Source organism: Aethalodelphis obliquidens, unplaced genomic scaffold (genome assembly GCF_003676395.1).
Source record: "Aethalodelphis obliquidens isolate GAN/ISIS:26980383/991018 unplaced genomic scaffold, ASM367639v1 scaffold31, whole genome shotgun sequence".
NCBI lineage: Eukaryota > Metazoa > Chordata > Mammalia > Artiodactyla > Delphinidae > Aethalodelphis > Aethalodelphis obliquidens.
Window position 1 is genome coordinate 10,751,140 of NW_020837975.1, and position 17,586 is coordinate 10,768,725.

General features: G+C 39.2%; 1 protein-coding gene across 1 annotated transcript in view; it reads left to right on the forward strand.

Moving 5' to 3' along the window:
* The window catches only part of DNAH8 (dynein axonemal heavy chain 8), a 330,122-nt gene that overhangs the window by 120,574 nt on the left and 191,962 nt on the right, over nucleotides 1–17,586 (forward strand). Inside the window, exons 36-41 of the mRNA XM_027127141.1 lie at nucleotides 6,634–6,833; nucleotides 9,577–9,730; nucleotides 11,738–11,901; nucleotides 13,036–13,138; nucleotides 14,152–14,256; nucleotides 14,626–14,787. Coding sequence (XP_026982942.1) covers nucleotides 6,634–6,833; nucleotides 9,577–9,730; nucleotides 11,738–11,901; nucleotides 13,036–13,138; nucleotides 14,152–14,256; nucleotides 14,626–14,787 — 888 coding nt within the window. The remainder of the gene's footprint in view (nucleotides 1–6,633; nucleotides 6,834–9,576; nucleotides 9,731–11,737; nucleotides 11,902–13,035; nucleotides 13,139–14,151; nucleotides 14,257–14,625; nucleotides 14,788–17,586) is intronic.

Consider the following 17,586-nt stretch of genomic DNA (forward strand, 5'->3'; position numbering starts at 1 on the left):
CATGGTGTATGATCCTTTTAATGTACTGTTGGATTCTGTTTGCTAGCATTTTGTTGGGGGTTTTTGCATCTATGTTCATCAGTGATATTAGCCTGTAGTTTTCTTTCTTTGTGACATCTTTGTCTGGTTTTGTATCAGGGTGATGGTGGTCTCGTAGAATGAGTTTGGGAGTGTTTCTCCCCTCCCTCTGCTACATTTTGGAAGAGTTTGAGAAGGATAGGTGTTAACTCTTCTCTAAATGTTTGATAGAATTCGTCTGTGAAGCCGTCTGGGCCTGGGCTTTTGTTGTTGGAATATTTTTAATGACAGTCTCAATTTCACTGCTTGTGATTGGTCTGTTGATATTTTCTACTTCTTCCTGGTTCAGGCTCAGAAGTTTGTGCATTTCTAAGAATTTGTCCATTTCTTCCAGGTTGTCCATTTTATTGGCATAGAGTTGCTTGTAGTAATCTCTCATAATCCTTTGTATTTCTGCAGTGTCAGTTGTTATTTCTCCTTTTTCATTTCTAATTCTACTGATTTGAGTCTTCTCCCTTTTTTTCTTGATGAGTCTGGCTAATGGTTTATCAATTTTGTTTATCTTCTCAAAGAAACAGCTTTTGGTTTTATTGATGTATGCTATTGTTTCCTTCATTTCTCTTTTGTTTATTTCTGATCTGATCTTTATGATTTCTTTCCTTCTACTAATTTTGGGGTTTTTTTGTTCTTCTTTCTGTAATTGCTTTAGGTGCAAGGTTAGGTTGTTTATTTGAAATGTTTCTTGTTTCTTGAGGTAGGATTGTATTGCTATAAACTTCCCTCTTAGAACTGCTTTTGCTGCATCCCATAGGTTTTGGGTTGTCGGGTTTTCATTGTCATTTGTTTCTAGGTATTTTTTGATTTCCTCTTTGATTCTTCAGTGATCTCTTGGTTATTAAGTAGTGTATTGTTTAGCCTCCCTGTGTTTGTATTTTTTAGAGATATTTTTCCTGTAATTGATATCTAGTCTCATAGCGTTGTGGCCAGAAAAGATACTTGATACAATTTCAGTTTTCTTAAATTTACCAAGGCTTGATTTGTGACCCAAGATATGATCTATCCTGGAGAATGTTCCATGAGCACTTGAGAGGAAAGTGTATTCTGTTCTTTTTGGATGGAATGTCTTATAAATATCAGTTAAGTCCATCTTGTTTAATGTATCATTTAAAGCTTGTGTTTCCTTATTTATTTTCATTTTGGATGATCTGTCCATTGGTGAGAGTGGGGTGTTAAAGTCCCCTACTATGATTGTGTTACTGTCGATTTCCCCTTTTATGGCAGTTAGCATTTGCCTCATGTACTGAGGTGCTCCTGTGTTTGGTGTGTCAATATTTACAATTGTTATATCTTCTTCTTGGATTGGTCTGTTGATCATTATATAGTGTCTTTCTGTGTGTCTTGCAATAGTCTTTATTTTAAAGTCTATTTTGTCTGATATGAGAATTGCTACTCCAGCTTTCTTTTGATTTTCCTTTGCATGGAATATCTTTTTCCATCCCCTCACTTTCAGTCTGTATGTGTCCCTAGGTCTGAAGTGGGTCTCTTGTAGAACAGCATATATATGGGTCTTGTTTTTGTATCCATTCAACCAGTCTGTGTCTTTTGGTTGGATCATTGAATCCATTTACATTTAAGGTAATTATCGAAATGTATGTTCCTATTACCATTTCCTTAATTGTTTTGGGTTTTTTATTGTAGGTCTTTTCCTTCTCTTGTGTTTCCTGCCTAGAGTAGTTCCTTTAGCATTTGTTCTAAAGCTGGTTTGGTGGTGCTCAGTTCTCTTAGCTTTTGCTTTTTTCTAAAGGCTTTAATTTCTTCATCGAATCTGAATGAGATCCATGCTTGGTAGAATAATCTTGGTTGTAGGTTTTTCCCTTTCATCACTTTAAATATGTCCTGCCACTCCCTTCTGGCTTGCAGAGTTTCTCCTAAAAGATCAGCTGTTAACCTTATGGGGATTCCCTTGTATGTTATTTGTTGCTTTTCTCTTGCTGCTTTTAATATTTTTTCTTTGTGTTTAATTTTTGATAGTTTGATTAATATGTGTCTCGGCATGTTTCTCCTTGGATTTATCCTGTATGGGAATCTCTGTGCTTCCTGGACTTGATTGACTATTTCCTTTCCCATATTAGGGAAGTTTTCAACTATAATCTCTTCAAATATTTTCTCAGTCCCTTTCTTTTTCTCTTCTTCTTCTGGGACCCCTGTAATTCGAATATTGATGCATTTAATGTTGTCCCAGAGATCTCTGAGACCATGCTCAATTGTTTTTCATTCTTTTTTCTTTATTCTCCTCTGCAGTAGTTATTTCCACTATTTTATCTTCCAGGTCACTTATCCATTCTTCTGCCTCAGTTATTCTGCTATTGATTCCTTCTAGAGAATTTTTAGTTTCAGTAATTGTGTTGTTCATCATTGTTTGTTTGCTCTTTAGTTCTTCTAGGTCCTTGTTGAAAGTTTTTTATATTTTCTCCACTCTATTTCCAAGATCTTGGATCATCTTTACTATCATTACTCTGAATTCTTTTTCAGGTAGACTGCCTATTTCCCCTTCATTTGTTTGGTCTGGTGGGTTTTTACCTTGCTCCTTCATCTGCTGTGTGTTTCTCTGTCTTCTCATTTTGCGTAACTTACCGTGTTTGGGGGTCTCCTTTTCACAGGCTGCAGATTCGTAGTTCCCATTTGTTTGGTGTCTGCCCCCAGTGGCTTAGCTTGGTTCAGTGGCTTGTGTAGGCTTCCTGGTAGAGGGGACTAGTGCTTGTGTTCTCGTGGATGAGGCTGGATCTTGTCTTTCTGGTGGCCAGAACCGCATCCAGTGGTGTATTTTGGGGTGTCTGTGACCTTATTATGATTTTAGGCAGCCTCTCTGCTAATGGGTGGGGTTGTGTTCCTGTCTTGCTAGTTGTTTGGCATAGGGTGTCCAAAACTGTAGCTTGCTGGTCATTGAGTGGAGCTGGGTCTTAGCGTTGAGATGGAGATCTCTGGGAGAGCTTTCACCATTTGATATCATGTGGAGCTGGGAAGTCTCTGGTGGACTAATGTCCTGAACTGGGGTCTCCCACCTCAGAGGCTCAGGCCTGACACCCAGCCAGAGTACCAAGACCCTGTCAGCCACATGGCTTTTGTAGAATTTCTTCAGGGACTTCTGGTTGAGGCTTGGCTCCCAATTGTAATAGTGCAGCTTGGAGGGTGCAGGCTTGCTTTTTCAATCAGCTTGGGAAACTCGCAGATTCACTCCTGCACATACTGGCTGCCCATTCCTGGAGCTTTCCAGCCTGCTGGCCTGAGGCTAGACTATTCTGAACTTTACTATTTATTTCCCTTTACCAGTGAGAGTTATACTTTCATATACTTTCCTGTTACCAATTAGCATCGTTTCATTTTAGCCTGAAGAAGTCCCTTTAACATTTCTTGGAAGACTCATGTAGTGGTGATAAACTCCTTTAGGCTTTTGCTGGTCTGAAAAACTCTTGATCTCTCCTTCAGTTCTGAAGGACAACTTCACCATGTACAGTATTCTTGGTGGCGGGTTTTTTCTTTTAGCACTTTGAGTATATTGTGCCACTCCCTTTTGTCCTGCAAAGTTCCCTCTGAAAAATCTGCTGATAGTCTCATGGGGTGCCCTTGTATGTAACAAGTTGTCTTTCTCTTGCTGTTTTTAAGATCTCTCCTTGTCTTTAACTTTTGACACTTTAATTACGTGTTTTGTTGTGAGTCTCTTTGGGTATATCTGCATGTTAAACAAATAGGCCTTTTTTTTTCACAGAAGGACTAGGTGCTTTTTAGTCAGTTGTCTCTGTGCTGGGCCCTGGGTTGGTTGAGTACAAACAAGCCATTTAAGAACTATTTCTCAGTTTACTATGGCTTTGTGGGTCTCATAGACATAAGCCCTGAATTTTGGGGTGCTCACCAGGTACAGGTTTTAAAAGTTGGGGTGCCCGATGTGGAGTTCAAATCGTTTGCTCCTCAGGGAGAACCTCTGGTCTGTGGGTTCCTTCCCGATTGTGGGTCTCTGTGCCAGGAGTGGGGCTGAACATGAGATTCTGTCTCAGCTTCTCCTGCCAGTCTTGATGTGAGTCTTTCCTTGTTCACCTAATGTGTTAGAGTTGCTCAACTAGTTTTTGGGTTTCTTTGAGTTCCATATGTAGCTGTAGGTTTGGTGTGTCCATGGGAGGAGGTGAGTTCAGTATCGTCCTATGTCACCATCTTGATCTAGAACTTAGTTCTTTTTCTTTTGTGACCACCTGTTCTTTTTTCATTTCTACATTTTTTCTGTCCTTTTTATAGATTCTTAGATTTATAGATTATTAAATCTACATATATTCTCAAATATTTTATATATTCTCAAGCCTATAAATCTCAAATTTTTAGAGTTCTTCATTTATCTCTTTGAGCATCCTAAACATAATTATTTTTAAATTTTTTATTATGGAAAATTTCAAAGAAAAGTAGGGATCCTCTTGCTTCCAAAATTATCACCTCATGGCCAATATAAGTTCATCTCTACCTCCCATACTCCAAGGCCCCCAGATTAACCATAATTAAAGATTATTTTTCAGATTGTTCTATACAATTAATTTCACCTAGACTGAGTGTTTACTCAGATTGTTTTTTATGTTGGCTATCTCTCTCAGTATTGGATTTCTTTTCATGGGTTTTGCAATTTTTTTTTTTCACTTTTTTTTTTCGGCTGCACCACGCGGCTTGCAAGATCTTAGTTCCTCAACCAGGGATTGAACCTGGGCCCTTGGCAATGAAAGCGTGGAGTCCTAACCACAGGACTGCCAGAGAATTCCCAAGGGTTTTGCAATTTTTATTTTTTAGAGGACTCATTTTGAGTGGCGAGCTCTAAAAAATGTGGCTTTTATAATTTGTTAAAATTGTTTTTCTCCTTCTGCATTTTAGCCTTCCTTAGGAGTCTAGTGGTTTTGTGGCTTCTTCCTGCATCCCCCATCTCCTCAAGTCCAGAGCCAGCTGTTACAATAGTGGTTTGCATCCCCTATTCTGCTGTGGTGGGGCAGACCCAGGCAGAGCTGACCTGTCTCAGGTCTTGGTTGTGGACCTGGATCTGTCACCCCATCCGCCGCATCCCTAGGTTCATTTAATCTAGATGACCAGATTGCAGCTACAGACAGCCTCCTTCCACAGTGGAGGGATCTAGACCATAGTCCTGATGGTCCCTTTCATACAGGCCACTTTTAGTCTCCTCTGTCCTGCAGGAGCCAAGGGGTTGGCACCCACTGACCAGAGCCCTCAGGCCTGGGCTTCAGCTCCACCTCCTGGCTTGCATGTCTTTTTCACTTCTAGTTCATGGAGATGTTTACCTTGTTTTTAAGTCTTAATGTGTTTGTTTTTTACCTTCTCTTTTTGTGTTTTTTACATTATTCTGTGTTTTTGGAGGCGAAAACTGCACCCCATGACCAGAAATATCCCCTAAATATACGGTTTTGAGTTTTCTGCCGCCTCCTTGCCTCTTTTTAGCAACATGCACGCCACAAGTTTTGTTTTCAAAGCATTTTTGTCCTATTCATAAATGCCATTCAGATACTACTGAGGGAAATAAAGAGTTTAAGAAACCTTTGGTGACCACCTCATTCTTATATAAGTAGGTTTTTACACTTAAGAGTATAGCTATTCATAGGCTGTGCTTTGAAAACTTGATTTTGCAAGTCCAAGGAATTCTGGGATTCAGTTATTAACTATTCTTACCCCAAAACAGACTCGTAGTGTTGTCTACACTGGTGTATTCCGTTGTCTTTACCCCATATGCCCTGCTGTTAGCCAAGCTGGATTCTTACTGTTACTTCATTCATGGCCTCTAAAGGAAGCCTTTTCCCTTCCTGTGAAATGTCTTCTCCCTCCCCCTTTTGGAAGCCCACTTATTCTCAGATGCTCCCTCCTCAATGAAGCCTTTCCTCCTTGCTGCAGGCAAAAGTCATTTCTCCTCCTCAGAACTCACAACAGTTCACACCACTCTTATTACACTTACTACACACTAATTTGTAATACAATCATTTGTGGAAATTCCTTGAACCTTTATATTCCTTCCCATCTCTGAGCTTCTGTGATTCTAAGTATGAAAATTAATTGAGGCATGTTTCAGAAAATACCTTACTTTTATTTTCCTTTGTGAAACTTTCATATCAAAGATTCTCAGAAAAACAGAAAAACCCATTAAAAATAGAATTAACTTTTAATCAAGTGAGATATTCATATTTGGGCCAGAACAGGCAGGAATATAGCAATGTTTATATGTTACTTTAAAGAGTTCAAAAGAGTCTCATATATATTCTTGTTTGCTTCTCATAGCAAGCTGCTGAGATAGAGCAGCTGTGATTATATCCATTTTGGCTGAAAAACACCAACTAAAAATATAAATAAGAACATGATGATTTAAGTTCCATTATCTCATGTAGGTGGTACAATAAAATAATTAGTAGTCAGAGTGTCAGAAGGCTCTGGTTTGAACTTGCAACACAATCATCTTGAGCCTTGGTTTTCTTGGCCGTAAAATGACCCAATGACTTCTAGGGCCAAGCTAAAAACTTCTGATTTTAAATGCACTTAATTTGTAATTGAAAATGTCATGACATATTCTTTGATTTCCTTCTGAAGGATGTTTGCATATCTGCCATTAAGGAGAAGGATATTGAAGCCAAGCTGACTCAGGTGATTGAGAATTGGACCAACCAGAACCTGAGTTTTGCAGCATTTAAGGGAAAGGGAGAGCTGCTGCTCAAAGGAACTGAATCGGGAGAGATTATCACCTTGATGGAGGATAGTTTAATGGTCTTAGGTTCCTTACTAAGCAACAGGTAATTTTATAATTTTCAGGGGAGGGTTTTGATTTGGTATTTAGGGTTATATAATTTTAGATAAAAGCCCAGTTTTGTAGCGGTGGCACAACACAAGATTCTGACCTAAAGTGTTGACTCTTGTCTGTCCTTACATGAACTACCTATTTTCCCTACTAATCATGGCCTCCATCTCTTCTATGGTGCTCACCTCCCCTTCCTGTTTCCTGATGGGCCCCATCGTAATTATTCTCCCTCAGATTGGCAGCTTACCTCCTAAACATCTGGACTCCCCACGAAGATGACACCTTCATTTTATCTCCTTTCTCTTTTCATTCTCTGATTTTTCATCATTGCCCTCCTTGGCTAAACCTGCTCAAGTGTTTAACCAATAGCCCTGGAAAAGTATGCTGTCAACACATGAAGGAACATAATGAAGGGCTTGACACTTACACACTTGGATTTTTTATGGTGAAAAGTGGCCATATCTGTGCTGGGTCTACTGCAGCCTAAACGAGGCAACATGTCCATCACTGGACTACTGAACCGCTTGAAGGTGACTGTTATCTCAAGCGCAGCTTTAGGAAATGGGACCCAGATTAAGTACACTGTCTTGGCGTTAGCAACCTCTAATCCCCTAGCTGACTATCCAGTAATTCTTAACTGGTCTTCACCCTAACACACCTAAGAAATATATCACATTATCTCAGAGGTCATTAACAGAGGTCTGTGTCCATGGGGATTCTAATACCCTACCTCCAGGTTGGGACTGCTGTTTAATGAATGACATCCTGCATTACCTCTGGCTCAGAGGCAGTCTTGTATTTGGATAATGTACTAACTCACAAAGCTCCTAATTCTGGGTTGAAGTTGCTGGGGTTAAACTCCTAGGGTATGTCCTCTGCTTTCAGGGAATCTGAATAACCTGGCAAAGGTGACCATAGGCCATTCAGTGGTTCCTAGACTTCACAGGCTGCTACTTCCCCATGGTTCATTGCAAATTTTTCCATCTTGATTTCCTGAATGATGACCTCTTGAGGAAAGGCTGTAGATTCACCTGAACCTGGTGTGTAGCCCAAGAATTCAGGACTTGAAGCCTTTCTTAATTTCATTCTTAACTTGCATATAACCTGAATATTATAGTACTTATTTATGATACTAGTAAATTCAATGTTGAGGCCCTACTAGAAGGAGTATAAGGATATCTAAGAAGTCACAACACTTCAGTAGATTCTCCTCCTAGAGAACTTTGCAGCATCAAGTGGATCCAGAAAACCTCTCCTAGAGCCAACCACAGACTGATCTCATAGAAGGCAGTACCAGCTGGATCTCTAGGGCTACCTGGATGTGAGAAGGAAATTGTGTATCTTCATGGGTGAGGCTTCACTCACCTGGATTCCCTGGATGGTGACACTTTCCTGGTGGGTCCCTGATTCCCTGGCATTCCAAGGGCCTTCCTACCTGTTGTGAACAGGTTCCACCACACAAAGCTGTGCAATGCAGGTACCTGGCCAAATGACAAAAACTGGTCATTAGTGATTTTATTTCAAATCTCCCTTTTTCTTGTTGGGAAGTTACATACCATCAAAGATGGTTTTTTTTTTTATTCCGTGCAAAATTATTTTTGGCTCCAAATATCTAAGTCCTTCAACTCCCTGAAATGCCTTCCTTACCGTCTTGGTCTGTGTGTATTGATCTTGAAGGTTTTTTTTGGCATATTGACTGCCTTTCAGCTCTAGCCTGATGGCCAGATGAACACTATAAATTGGGAGTTGAGAAAAATGCCTCTTACTGCCAGATCAACTCATCCACCTCCTTGGGACAGTTTTCGTACAACCCCTTTATACCTCCGTGTGTAACATAGTCTTCCATAGAAGTGAAGGGTTACACTTAGGCATCAGACCATTCCCAGAAGAACCCCATTCTTCATGTGAGCCCCTTCAAGTCATCCTGTCCTGGATCAAGTAAAGTTTTAAGACTGTACTCAACAAATGCCACTCACTGGGAAATTCCACTACACAACTTCAAAGCTACTTGCCATGGCCACAAACTGAAGTCAGCTTCTTAATTCAACTGTTGTTAATTAGGTCTTTCCCCAGTATCTTCCCATCACTTCCTCATGGCATCCACTCTGTTTCTTGTCTTTCTTAGTTGTGCCCAGCTTTCTGGACACCTTGTGTTCTCATGAACACTTTAGCTAGCCCTGATGGTGAAAAAACAGGAACCAGGCTTTTGGGGGATAGCAATTCTGTATCGTTAACGCTGCAGAATCTAGGCGTAGTGCCTGGTGGAATTAGCAGTCTATGGGTGGGAAGAGCACATCTGTAGTAGACATCAGACCTCAAGCTTGACCCTGGCCTTGTCGTAGTAGTTCCATCGACAAGTAACAACAGTACCCTCTGTGTGATTTTCCACTTGGATTTGGTTTACAAAAGACTCGGAAAGCCATCTTATTCCTCGTTTTCCCTTTACTCAGAGGAGCAACCAGCACAATTCCTTTACTGGACCTCTGTGGCTTAAAACTTGGTGAACTTCTTAGTTTATCACTGATACATGGGACCATTAAGTGAAATCACTATAATTATATGTTTCATTCATAAAAATGCAAACATCTTAGTAACTGTATGAAATTTAATAGGAGCTGCCTTTTTTTTAGGAAAAAATGTTCAGTGTCAAAGGAATTTTTCTCCTATTATTTGTTATAAGCCATACTATTTTCTGAATTTTCCTTAAAATGTAATATCTTTCCATTCTTACTTTTTAGATATAATGCTCCATTTAAAAAAAATATCCAGAATTGGGTGTATAAATTGTCCACTTCCTCAGATATAATTGAAGAGTGGCTAGTAGTCCAGAACCTTTGGGTTTATCTTGAAGCTGTCTTTGTAGGTGGGGATATTGCCAAACAGCTACCTCAGGTAAATATGGTTTTTTTAACTGCTGATAGAATAATTTAGTGTATGTTGTTTATATGTCTCTGTAAAGGTCTTCAGAAAGACATATAGTCATGTCTTGATTATTTGCACCAGGGGTTTGCAAACTATGGCCAACTCACCTGTTTTGTTTTTTAATTTTATTTTTGGCTGCGTTGGATCTTCACTGCTGCGCGTGGGCTTTCTCTAGTTGCGGCAAGCTGGGGCTACTCTTTGTTGAGGTGCATGGGCTTCTCATTGCTGTGGCTTCTCTTGTTGTGGAGCACGGGCTCTCGGGCACAGGCTCAGTAGTTGTGGAGCACGGGCTTATTTGCTCCGTGGCATGTGGGATCTTCCCGGACCACGGCTCAAACCCGTGTTTCCTGCATTGGCAGGCAGATTCTTAACCACTGTGCCACCAGGGAAGTCCCACCTGTTTCTGTAAGTACAGTTTTATTGGAATACAGCCATGTGCATTCATTTATGTTCTGTCTGTGGCTTCTTTAGCATTACAATGGCAGAGTTGAATAGTTGTAACAGAGACCATATGGCCTACAAAGCCTAAAATGTTTAGCATCTTGCCCTTTACAAAGAAGTTTTTTTAAAAAAGTGCTGACCTTTGATTTACATCAGTAGAAACAAGAAACTCACATAATTTTCAAATCTCCAGGTTGTCTGAAGAGGTACATTTGAATATGATACTATTAAATTATAATAGTTCATCTCTTCTTAGAATTAGACTTATTCCTCTGAGAGTAAAAGTTAAAATAATCTGTATTCTGTAAACACAAATTAACTATGAGTAAGTTGTTAACTATAGTAGATCACAAACATGAGGCAAGGAAACTTAGCCTTAGAAGCCTGTAACAAATTCTTTAAAACAGCTTTATGGGACCTTTTAAATGAATGCCAGTAACTTACTAATAATTATTCTATGAAGGTAATTTTCCTCTTATAAAATTAGGCCTACTCTTTCTTTTTTTAAACATTTATTTAAAAAAATTTTTTTTGGCTGCATCGTGTCTTAAGTTGCAGCACGCGGGGTCTTTGTTGAGGCGTGCGGGATCTTTCGTTGCCGGCGCGGGGCCTCTTTGTTGCGGCGCGGGGCTTCTCTTTAGTTGTGGCATAGGGACTCCAGGGTGTGTGGGCTCTGTAGTTTGCGGCACGCGGGCTCCCTCGTTGAGGTGTGTGAGCGCAGTAGTTGTGGTGCGTGGGCTTAGTTGCCCCGCGGCATGTGGGATCTTATTTCCCCGACCAGGGATCAAACCCGTGTCCCATGCATTGGAAGGTGGATTCTTTATCACTGGACCACAAGGGAAGTCCCCTAAGCCTACTCTTTTGAATTTCCATACCTATGGCATCACTATAGATTAAAAATCAAGGATAAAGCATTTTGAAAATAGCTGGTTTCCCTTTGTAACACATTTTAAAAACATAAATCATTTTTAATCAGAAAGTTTTATTTTTTTAAAGTGCACTTAAAAGTTTTAACAGAGCAAGATTATGCCAGTTTCTAAAAGCATTTTAAAAAATTGAATGCAAAGCTTAATATCATCCATGGTAAATAGTTTTCATTTGCAAAAATGCTTTGTTTTGGATTTTTACTGTTTTCTTTTTCTTTTTCCTGGGGTACTATTAAGCTTTAATTATTCCAAAATACTGAGATCAAATTATTTTCATGCTTCTTCAGTTTGCTCATCAAACCAAAACACCTGGGGTACTGAAAGACTAGATTTGCGATTTAAGTTGATAGCTCTGCAGATTAATCATGTGGCACTTTGAAAAATGTATTAAATGTAAGGAAAAATATCAGCGATAAACCTCATTGTGATAGAGCAGCATTTCAATAAGCCGTTCTCTTGCTCCAGAGTTAATTCAGATGAAAAAAAAATTGCCCCTTTAAATTATGTAGCCTAGGACTAATAGGCTGGTTTGAGGAACTATAGGAGATGCCAAAGTGAAGACCTGGCTTCATTCAGTTATCCACATGCCAACTTTTACTTTTGTTTTTAGGAAGCAAAACGTTTTCAGAATATTGACAAGTCATGGGTAAAGATAATGCAGCGAGCTCATGAGAATCCCAATGTGATTGGTTGCTGTGTTGGAGATGAAACTATGGGGCAGCTTTTGCCTCATTTACATGAACAATTGGAAGTATGTCAGAAGTCACTTACAGGGTAAGAGTTTAATTTTTAAATTACCTATCCTTTTATATGTGATGGTGTTTTATCCCAAACAAGTTCGTAGAATTGACTGCATTTTTGGTTTGGTAGTGATGGTTGAGGTGGTGTTAGGAACTTAACATGTCACATAAATTTAATTTCTCTGCAAAAAAAGACACCTTCAAGTTGAGGGTGGGTGAGTTACAGCGTTGTATTAGTTTTGTAGGGCTGCTGTAACAAATTACCACAAACTGGGTGGCTTAAGACAACTGAAATTTATTTTCTCACAGTCCTGGAGGCCAGAAGTCTGAAATCAAGTTAGCAGCACCTTCTGAGGGCTCTAGGGAGAATCTTTCCTTGCCTCTTCCAGGTTCTGGTGGCTCTTGGCTTGTGGCTATGTAACTCCAATCTCTGTCTCTGTCTTTATATGTCCTTCTCCTCTTCCTGTGTGTCTCTTATGAGGATACTTGTCATTGGATTTAGGGCTCATCTGAATAATCCAAGATTATCTCTTCTCGAGATCCTTAACTTCGGTACATTTGCAAAGACCCTTTTTGCAAATGAGGCCACATTCACAGATTCCAGGGAATAGGACGTGGACATATCTTTTTGGGGCTACCAGTCAACACACTACAGGCATGGAGTAGAGATGTGCACTCAGAGAACAATTAACCAGACAAACTCACAGATAGTTTTCTTAAAAGGCAGTTCATTCTCAATTTCTATTTGAAACAGGGTAACGATATATCTTAGTTTGTCCAGATCTTTGCCTCTGTCCTGGCTGAATGGCTATTTGTCCCCCCTCTCTCTCAAAATATCTTGGTTTGGAGGTAAATTATGTGTTCCCCCTGGGTTTAAGCCGCGAGGTTCACAGTACTCTTAGAAAGGTTGCAGGAGGGCTCGTGATGAGAAAGAAGATAGGATGGAGCAGGCTTGCTCTGGGTCACTTTCTTATTTCCACTTGTTTTCCCAAGTGCCATCCATGGTGCAGCAGGACTTTCTTTCTAACCAAACATTTCAGAGGCAAATGGGAAATGACTGTAGGTGTTTGCTACTATCTTATTGATGTTAGTGATTGCGTCTTGGCTAAAAAAACCCCAAAATTAATAATTCAGAAAAAATTATTTGGTAACGTGACTTTATTTAAAGGTATTTGGAGAAGAAGCGATTACTATTTCCAAGATTCTTCTTTGTATCTGATCCAGTTCTCCTGGAAATTCTTGGACAAGCCAGTGATTCCCATACCATACAAGTATGTAATCTAAGTATCTGTTGCCTAAATCCTTTTTTTCCACAGCCTATGTGTTAAAAAATAAAAATGAAGTTAATGTCTTAAAAGTGCAGTCAGGAAAAAAGAGTATTAAAAATTATGTTGGTTATAAAATGTCTTATTTTCTTTGTATTCGGAGCCCATCAGCCTGAGGCAAGAGTCACCGATTATGCAACTCACCAGCTGGGTGACCTTGGCCAGCTTCTTAATTTTCCTGTGCCTCAGTTTCCTTGTCTGTAAAATCAGGATATTAATCATTTCCACCTCATGAGATAGTCATAAAGATTACACGAGATAATTCATTGAAAAGTTCTGGACACACAGTATGTTCTCACTAAATGTAATTCATTGTTACGAGTATTTTAATCTAAATATTCTTAGATCAAATAGGGATTGTGGTTTGGATTTGTCCTTTTTTTGTCCCAAGTGCTTCTCAAATGCTTTTATTGCCATTTCCAAGGGCAATACTTCCAGGAGGAAGAGAAAAACTACAGAGAACTGGGTGTGAGAGGCACTGGAACACCCATCCCAGGGACATTTCTGGTTTGGGAATTTGGGAAACAGCTAGTAATACCTTCCTTGTTGGTTTCCAGGGAGTTGAGGGGATGAGAAAGGAAAGGAGGGAAGTAGAAGCTGTGTAAGGCAGACATAGAGCCAAGAGAGAAGGACTGAGCTGTCCCTGGGAGGGAAGAGGGCAGGAACCATGTGGTTCAGTGTCCATCGGGAGGAAGATGACAGTTACTAGTCGAATCTCCATAATGTAAGAGGTGCATTTGTAGGTCTTGGAGGAAACATTCTGTAGGGCTGGATTTTTAAAAGTGGGCTTCCAAGTCAGTCAAGGGTCAAAGAAGAATCTTTTTTTTTTTTGAGACAATGAAGTAAATTCTTAATCTCTTACAAATATAAAAAATAGTAAAGCTTTTAAAAACATCTCAGTGACTTTTGTGTTTAACATCACGTATGATGTGTTTGCTCTGTCTTGTGCTTTCTTATAGCCACATCTCCCTGCAGTGTCTGACAACATAAATGAGGTGACCTTTCACGCAAAAGACTATGATCGTATCATGGCTGTCATATCAAGAGAAGGAGAAAAAATTATTGTAATTTAACTTGGTTAAAATTTTATTAGGATTTCTTTAAAAATTTAGATTTGAGGAGAATGCAATTCTCTTATGAAAGAAAGGGAGGGGAGTGGTGTCGGGTTTTAGTTCTGTAGCCCTGGCTTTGTAACAGACTAGTTTGGATAACTCATTTAACTTCTCTGAGGCTCATTTTATTATCTATACAATGAAAGTTTTAGACCAAATGATCTTTATAGTTCTTTCCACATATAGTATTAGTTGATTTTACTCACGTTTTAAATATTTTATATGAAATTGTTTGCTTTGCCTGAGGTACTTTGATTTATGACATTTGTAAAAATACCAAATTATTATCAATTTGTAACGTATTTGTAATATATCTTTTAGTTGGATAATCCTGTTATGGCCAAAGGTCCCGTGGAGATTTGGCTTCTGGACATGTTAAAAATGCAGATGTCGTCCTTACATAATATAATTAGATCTGCATTCTATCAAATCAGTGATTCAGGATTTCAGCTCTTACCTTTCCTCAATCACTTTCCAGCACAGGTGAGAATACATGACATTTAAATAGCGAAATAAGGGGGAAAGATATGCAGGAGGCAGTTAGCCTGATGATGTGGAGGCTGTTCAAGCTTAGAACTAGTTAGAGAGGCCCACCCACCCTCAGCCCCCAACCACCTGCTTGACCACTTGCTTGTCCACCTACACCGTTCTAGGCCAACCCATCCCATCCCTGAGAAGAGGATTTGCCACTGTTCTTCCATCATTGAGGATATACACTGAGACTAAAGCACTAACGAGAAATTTCATCTTATGTATAAGCGACACCTATCTATGTATAAAAACCGTCTATCTATATCTATTCATACATAAATATAGACACAGATATAGATATGGATATGGACATATATAAAAGGATATATCTTTGGACATATATAAAAGGAGCATATCTTTTTCTGAAATGAAATCCACCTTGCCTTTTGTTTATTTTGCCTTCAAATAATTAAAAATTGGCATAATTTGTTAAATACGACTAAGTTCCTTTTTAATATTTAATTTAATTAATTTATTTATTTGGCTGTGTCGGGTCTAAGTTGTGGCACGTGGGATCTTCGTTGTGGCATGTGGGATTTTTCATTGTGGCACGCTGGCTTCTCTCTACTTGTGGCGCACAGGCTCCAGAGTGCGTGGGCTCAGTCATTGTGGTGCACGGGCTTAGTTGCCCCGTGGCATGTGGGATCTTAGCTCCCCGACCAAGGATCAAACCTGCGTCCCCTGCTTTGGAAGGCAGATTCTTAACCAATGGACCACCAGGGAAGTCCCACGTTAAATGTGACGAAGTTTTAAAGAGAGAAGACCTTGAAGAGGCTGGAGCAGGTGTTCTCTTGAACAACTCTCCTGCCCTTTGGCTCTTAGAAGTGCATTGTCAGGTGCCAGGTATTATTAAAACGGGGCACAGAAAATGAAGAGCTAACAGTTCCATTACATTTTCAGCCAAGATAAATGAAAAGTGATGGTTTGTGATCTGGGTCAGAGATAGTGTGGGATAGAAGGCAAGAGCTATCTAAGGAAAATATAGGCAGGTTTTACTTCCCCAGCTGCTCCTCCCAACCTGAACTCCAAATCCTATGTTACTGCACACACAGTGGAGGCAGCTGAAATGATATGAAATAGTTCAAATGACAGAAGTACAGACATAAAATCAACCTTCACTGGAGAGAATATTTTAGTATTGTTTTTGTATTGTATAATATCCTTGGTAAACTTTAATATTCTTATTAGCATTTGCGATAAAGCTTTATAAAATACTTTATTTGATAAGCTGAGAAAAATAGCTCCTTAGACCAAATCAACATACTTTCTCTCTCTCAGGAAAGCTTGATCACCCTTTATACGCTGAAGGAGATATAGGATTAAAGTTGGAAAAGTTGAAAAGCAAATTTAAAGTAGCAGTGAAGTTGAACAGGATATAGTAGGAAAGTTGACTAACTCTTAGGATTTTATTTAATGTGTGTATATATACATATATATATATACACACACACATACACACAAAGATTTTTAGATAAAAATCTTAACACTGTACTGGGCAAATTTCAGTTTTCTGGAAAAATTGCTTTAAAGAGTAATGAATATATAAATATATTCATTCTATATTCATTCAATATATAGTCATTCAATATATTCATTCAATATATATATTATTCTTTAAATTGCATTTTATTTCATTTATTTTTAAAATAAATAAATTTATTTATTTACTTGTTTATTTTTGGCTGTGTTGGGTCTTCGTTGCTGCGTGCGGGCTTTCTCTAGTTGCAGCGAGCAGGGGCTATTCTTCATTGCTGTGCATGGGCTTCGCGTTGTGGTGGCTTTTTTTGTTGCGGAGCAAAGGCTCTAGGCATGTGGGCTTCAGTAGCTGTGGCACACAGGCTCAGTAGTTGTGACTCACGGGCTCTAGGGCTCAGGCTCAGTAGTTGTGGCACGTGAGCTTCGTTGCTCCATGGCATGTGGGATCTTCCTGGACCAGGGATCAAACCTGTGTCCTGTGCATTGGCAGGCGGATTCTTAACCACTGTGCCACCAGGGAAGTCCCTAAATTGCATTTTATAAAGCAGGTTTCCCAAATAAATTTGCCTATTATACAATGTTAATTTTTTATCTAAAATTGTTTAAAATTTCACCTCTATTTTCTTCTCAAACACGTTTTTAAGATTATGAACACAATGGATCCTTGTTGCAAAAATTGGGGAAAACTTGAAGAATATGAAAGTGAAAATAAAAATTTCCCATTTTTCCACCACTTGGAAATGATGACTTAATATTTCCATGTGGTCCCTTTCAGTATTTTTTAATATGCTTATTATAAGCATCAAATAATATTGATGAGAATGAGCATTCCTATTTTATTTTTTATTGTAATGAAACATCCTCCAGTTTTCCCTGTGAAGTCTGCTGCCTTCTTAAACCTAGTGAAAAACACAATTTAAGCTTTTCTTGGTGACTTAGGGTAGTCATTTTATTTTTCTCATCATTATTAGATTATAATTACTATACAATGTTGTGTTAGTTTATGCTGTACAACAAAGTGAATCAGTTGTATGTATACATATACCTGCATACCCCCTCCTTCTTGGGCCTCCCTCCCACCCTCCCCATCCCACCCCTCTAGGTCGTCACAAAGCACCGAGCTGATCTCCCTGTGCTATACAGCAGCTTCCCACTAGCTATCTATTTTACACATGGTAATGTATATATGTCAATGTTACTTTCTCAGTTCGTCCCACTCTCCCCTTCCTCCTCTGTGTCCACAAGTCTGTTCTCTATGTCTGCGTCTCTATTCCT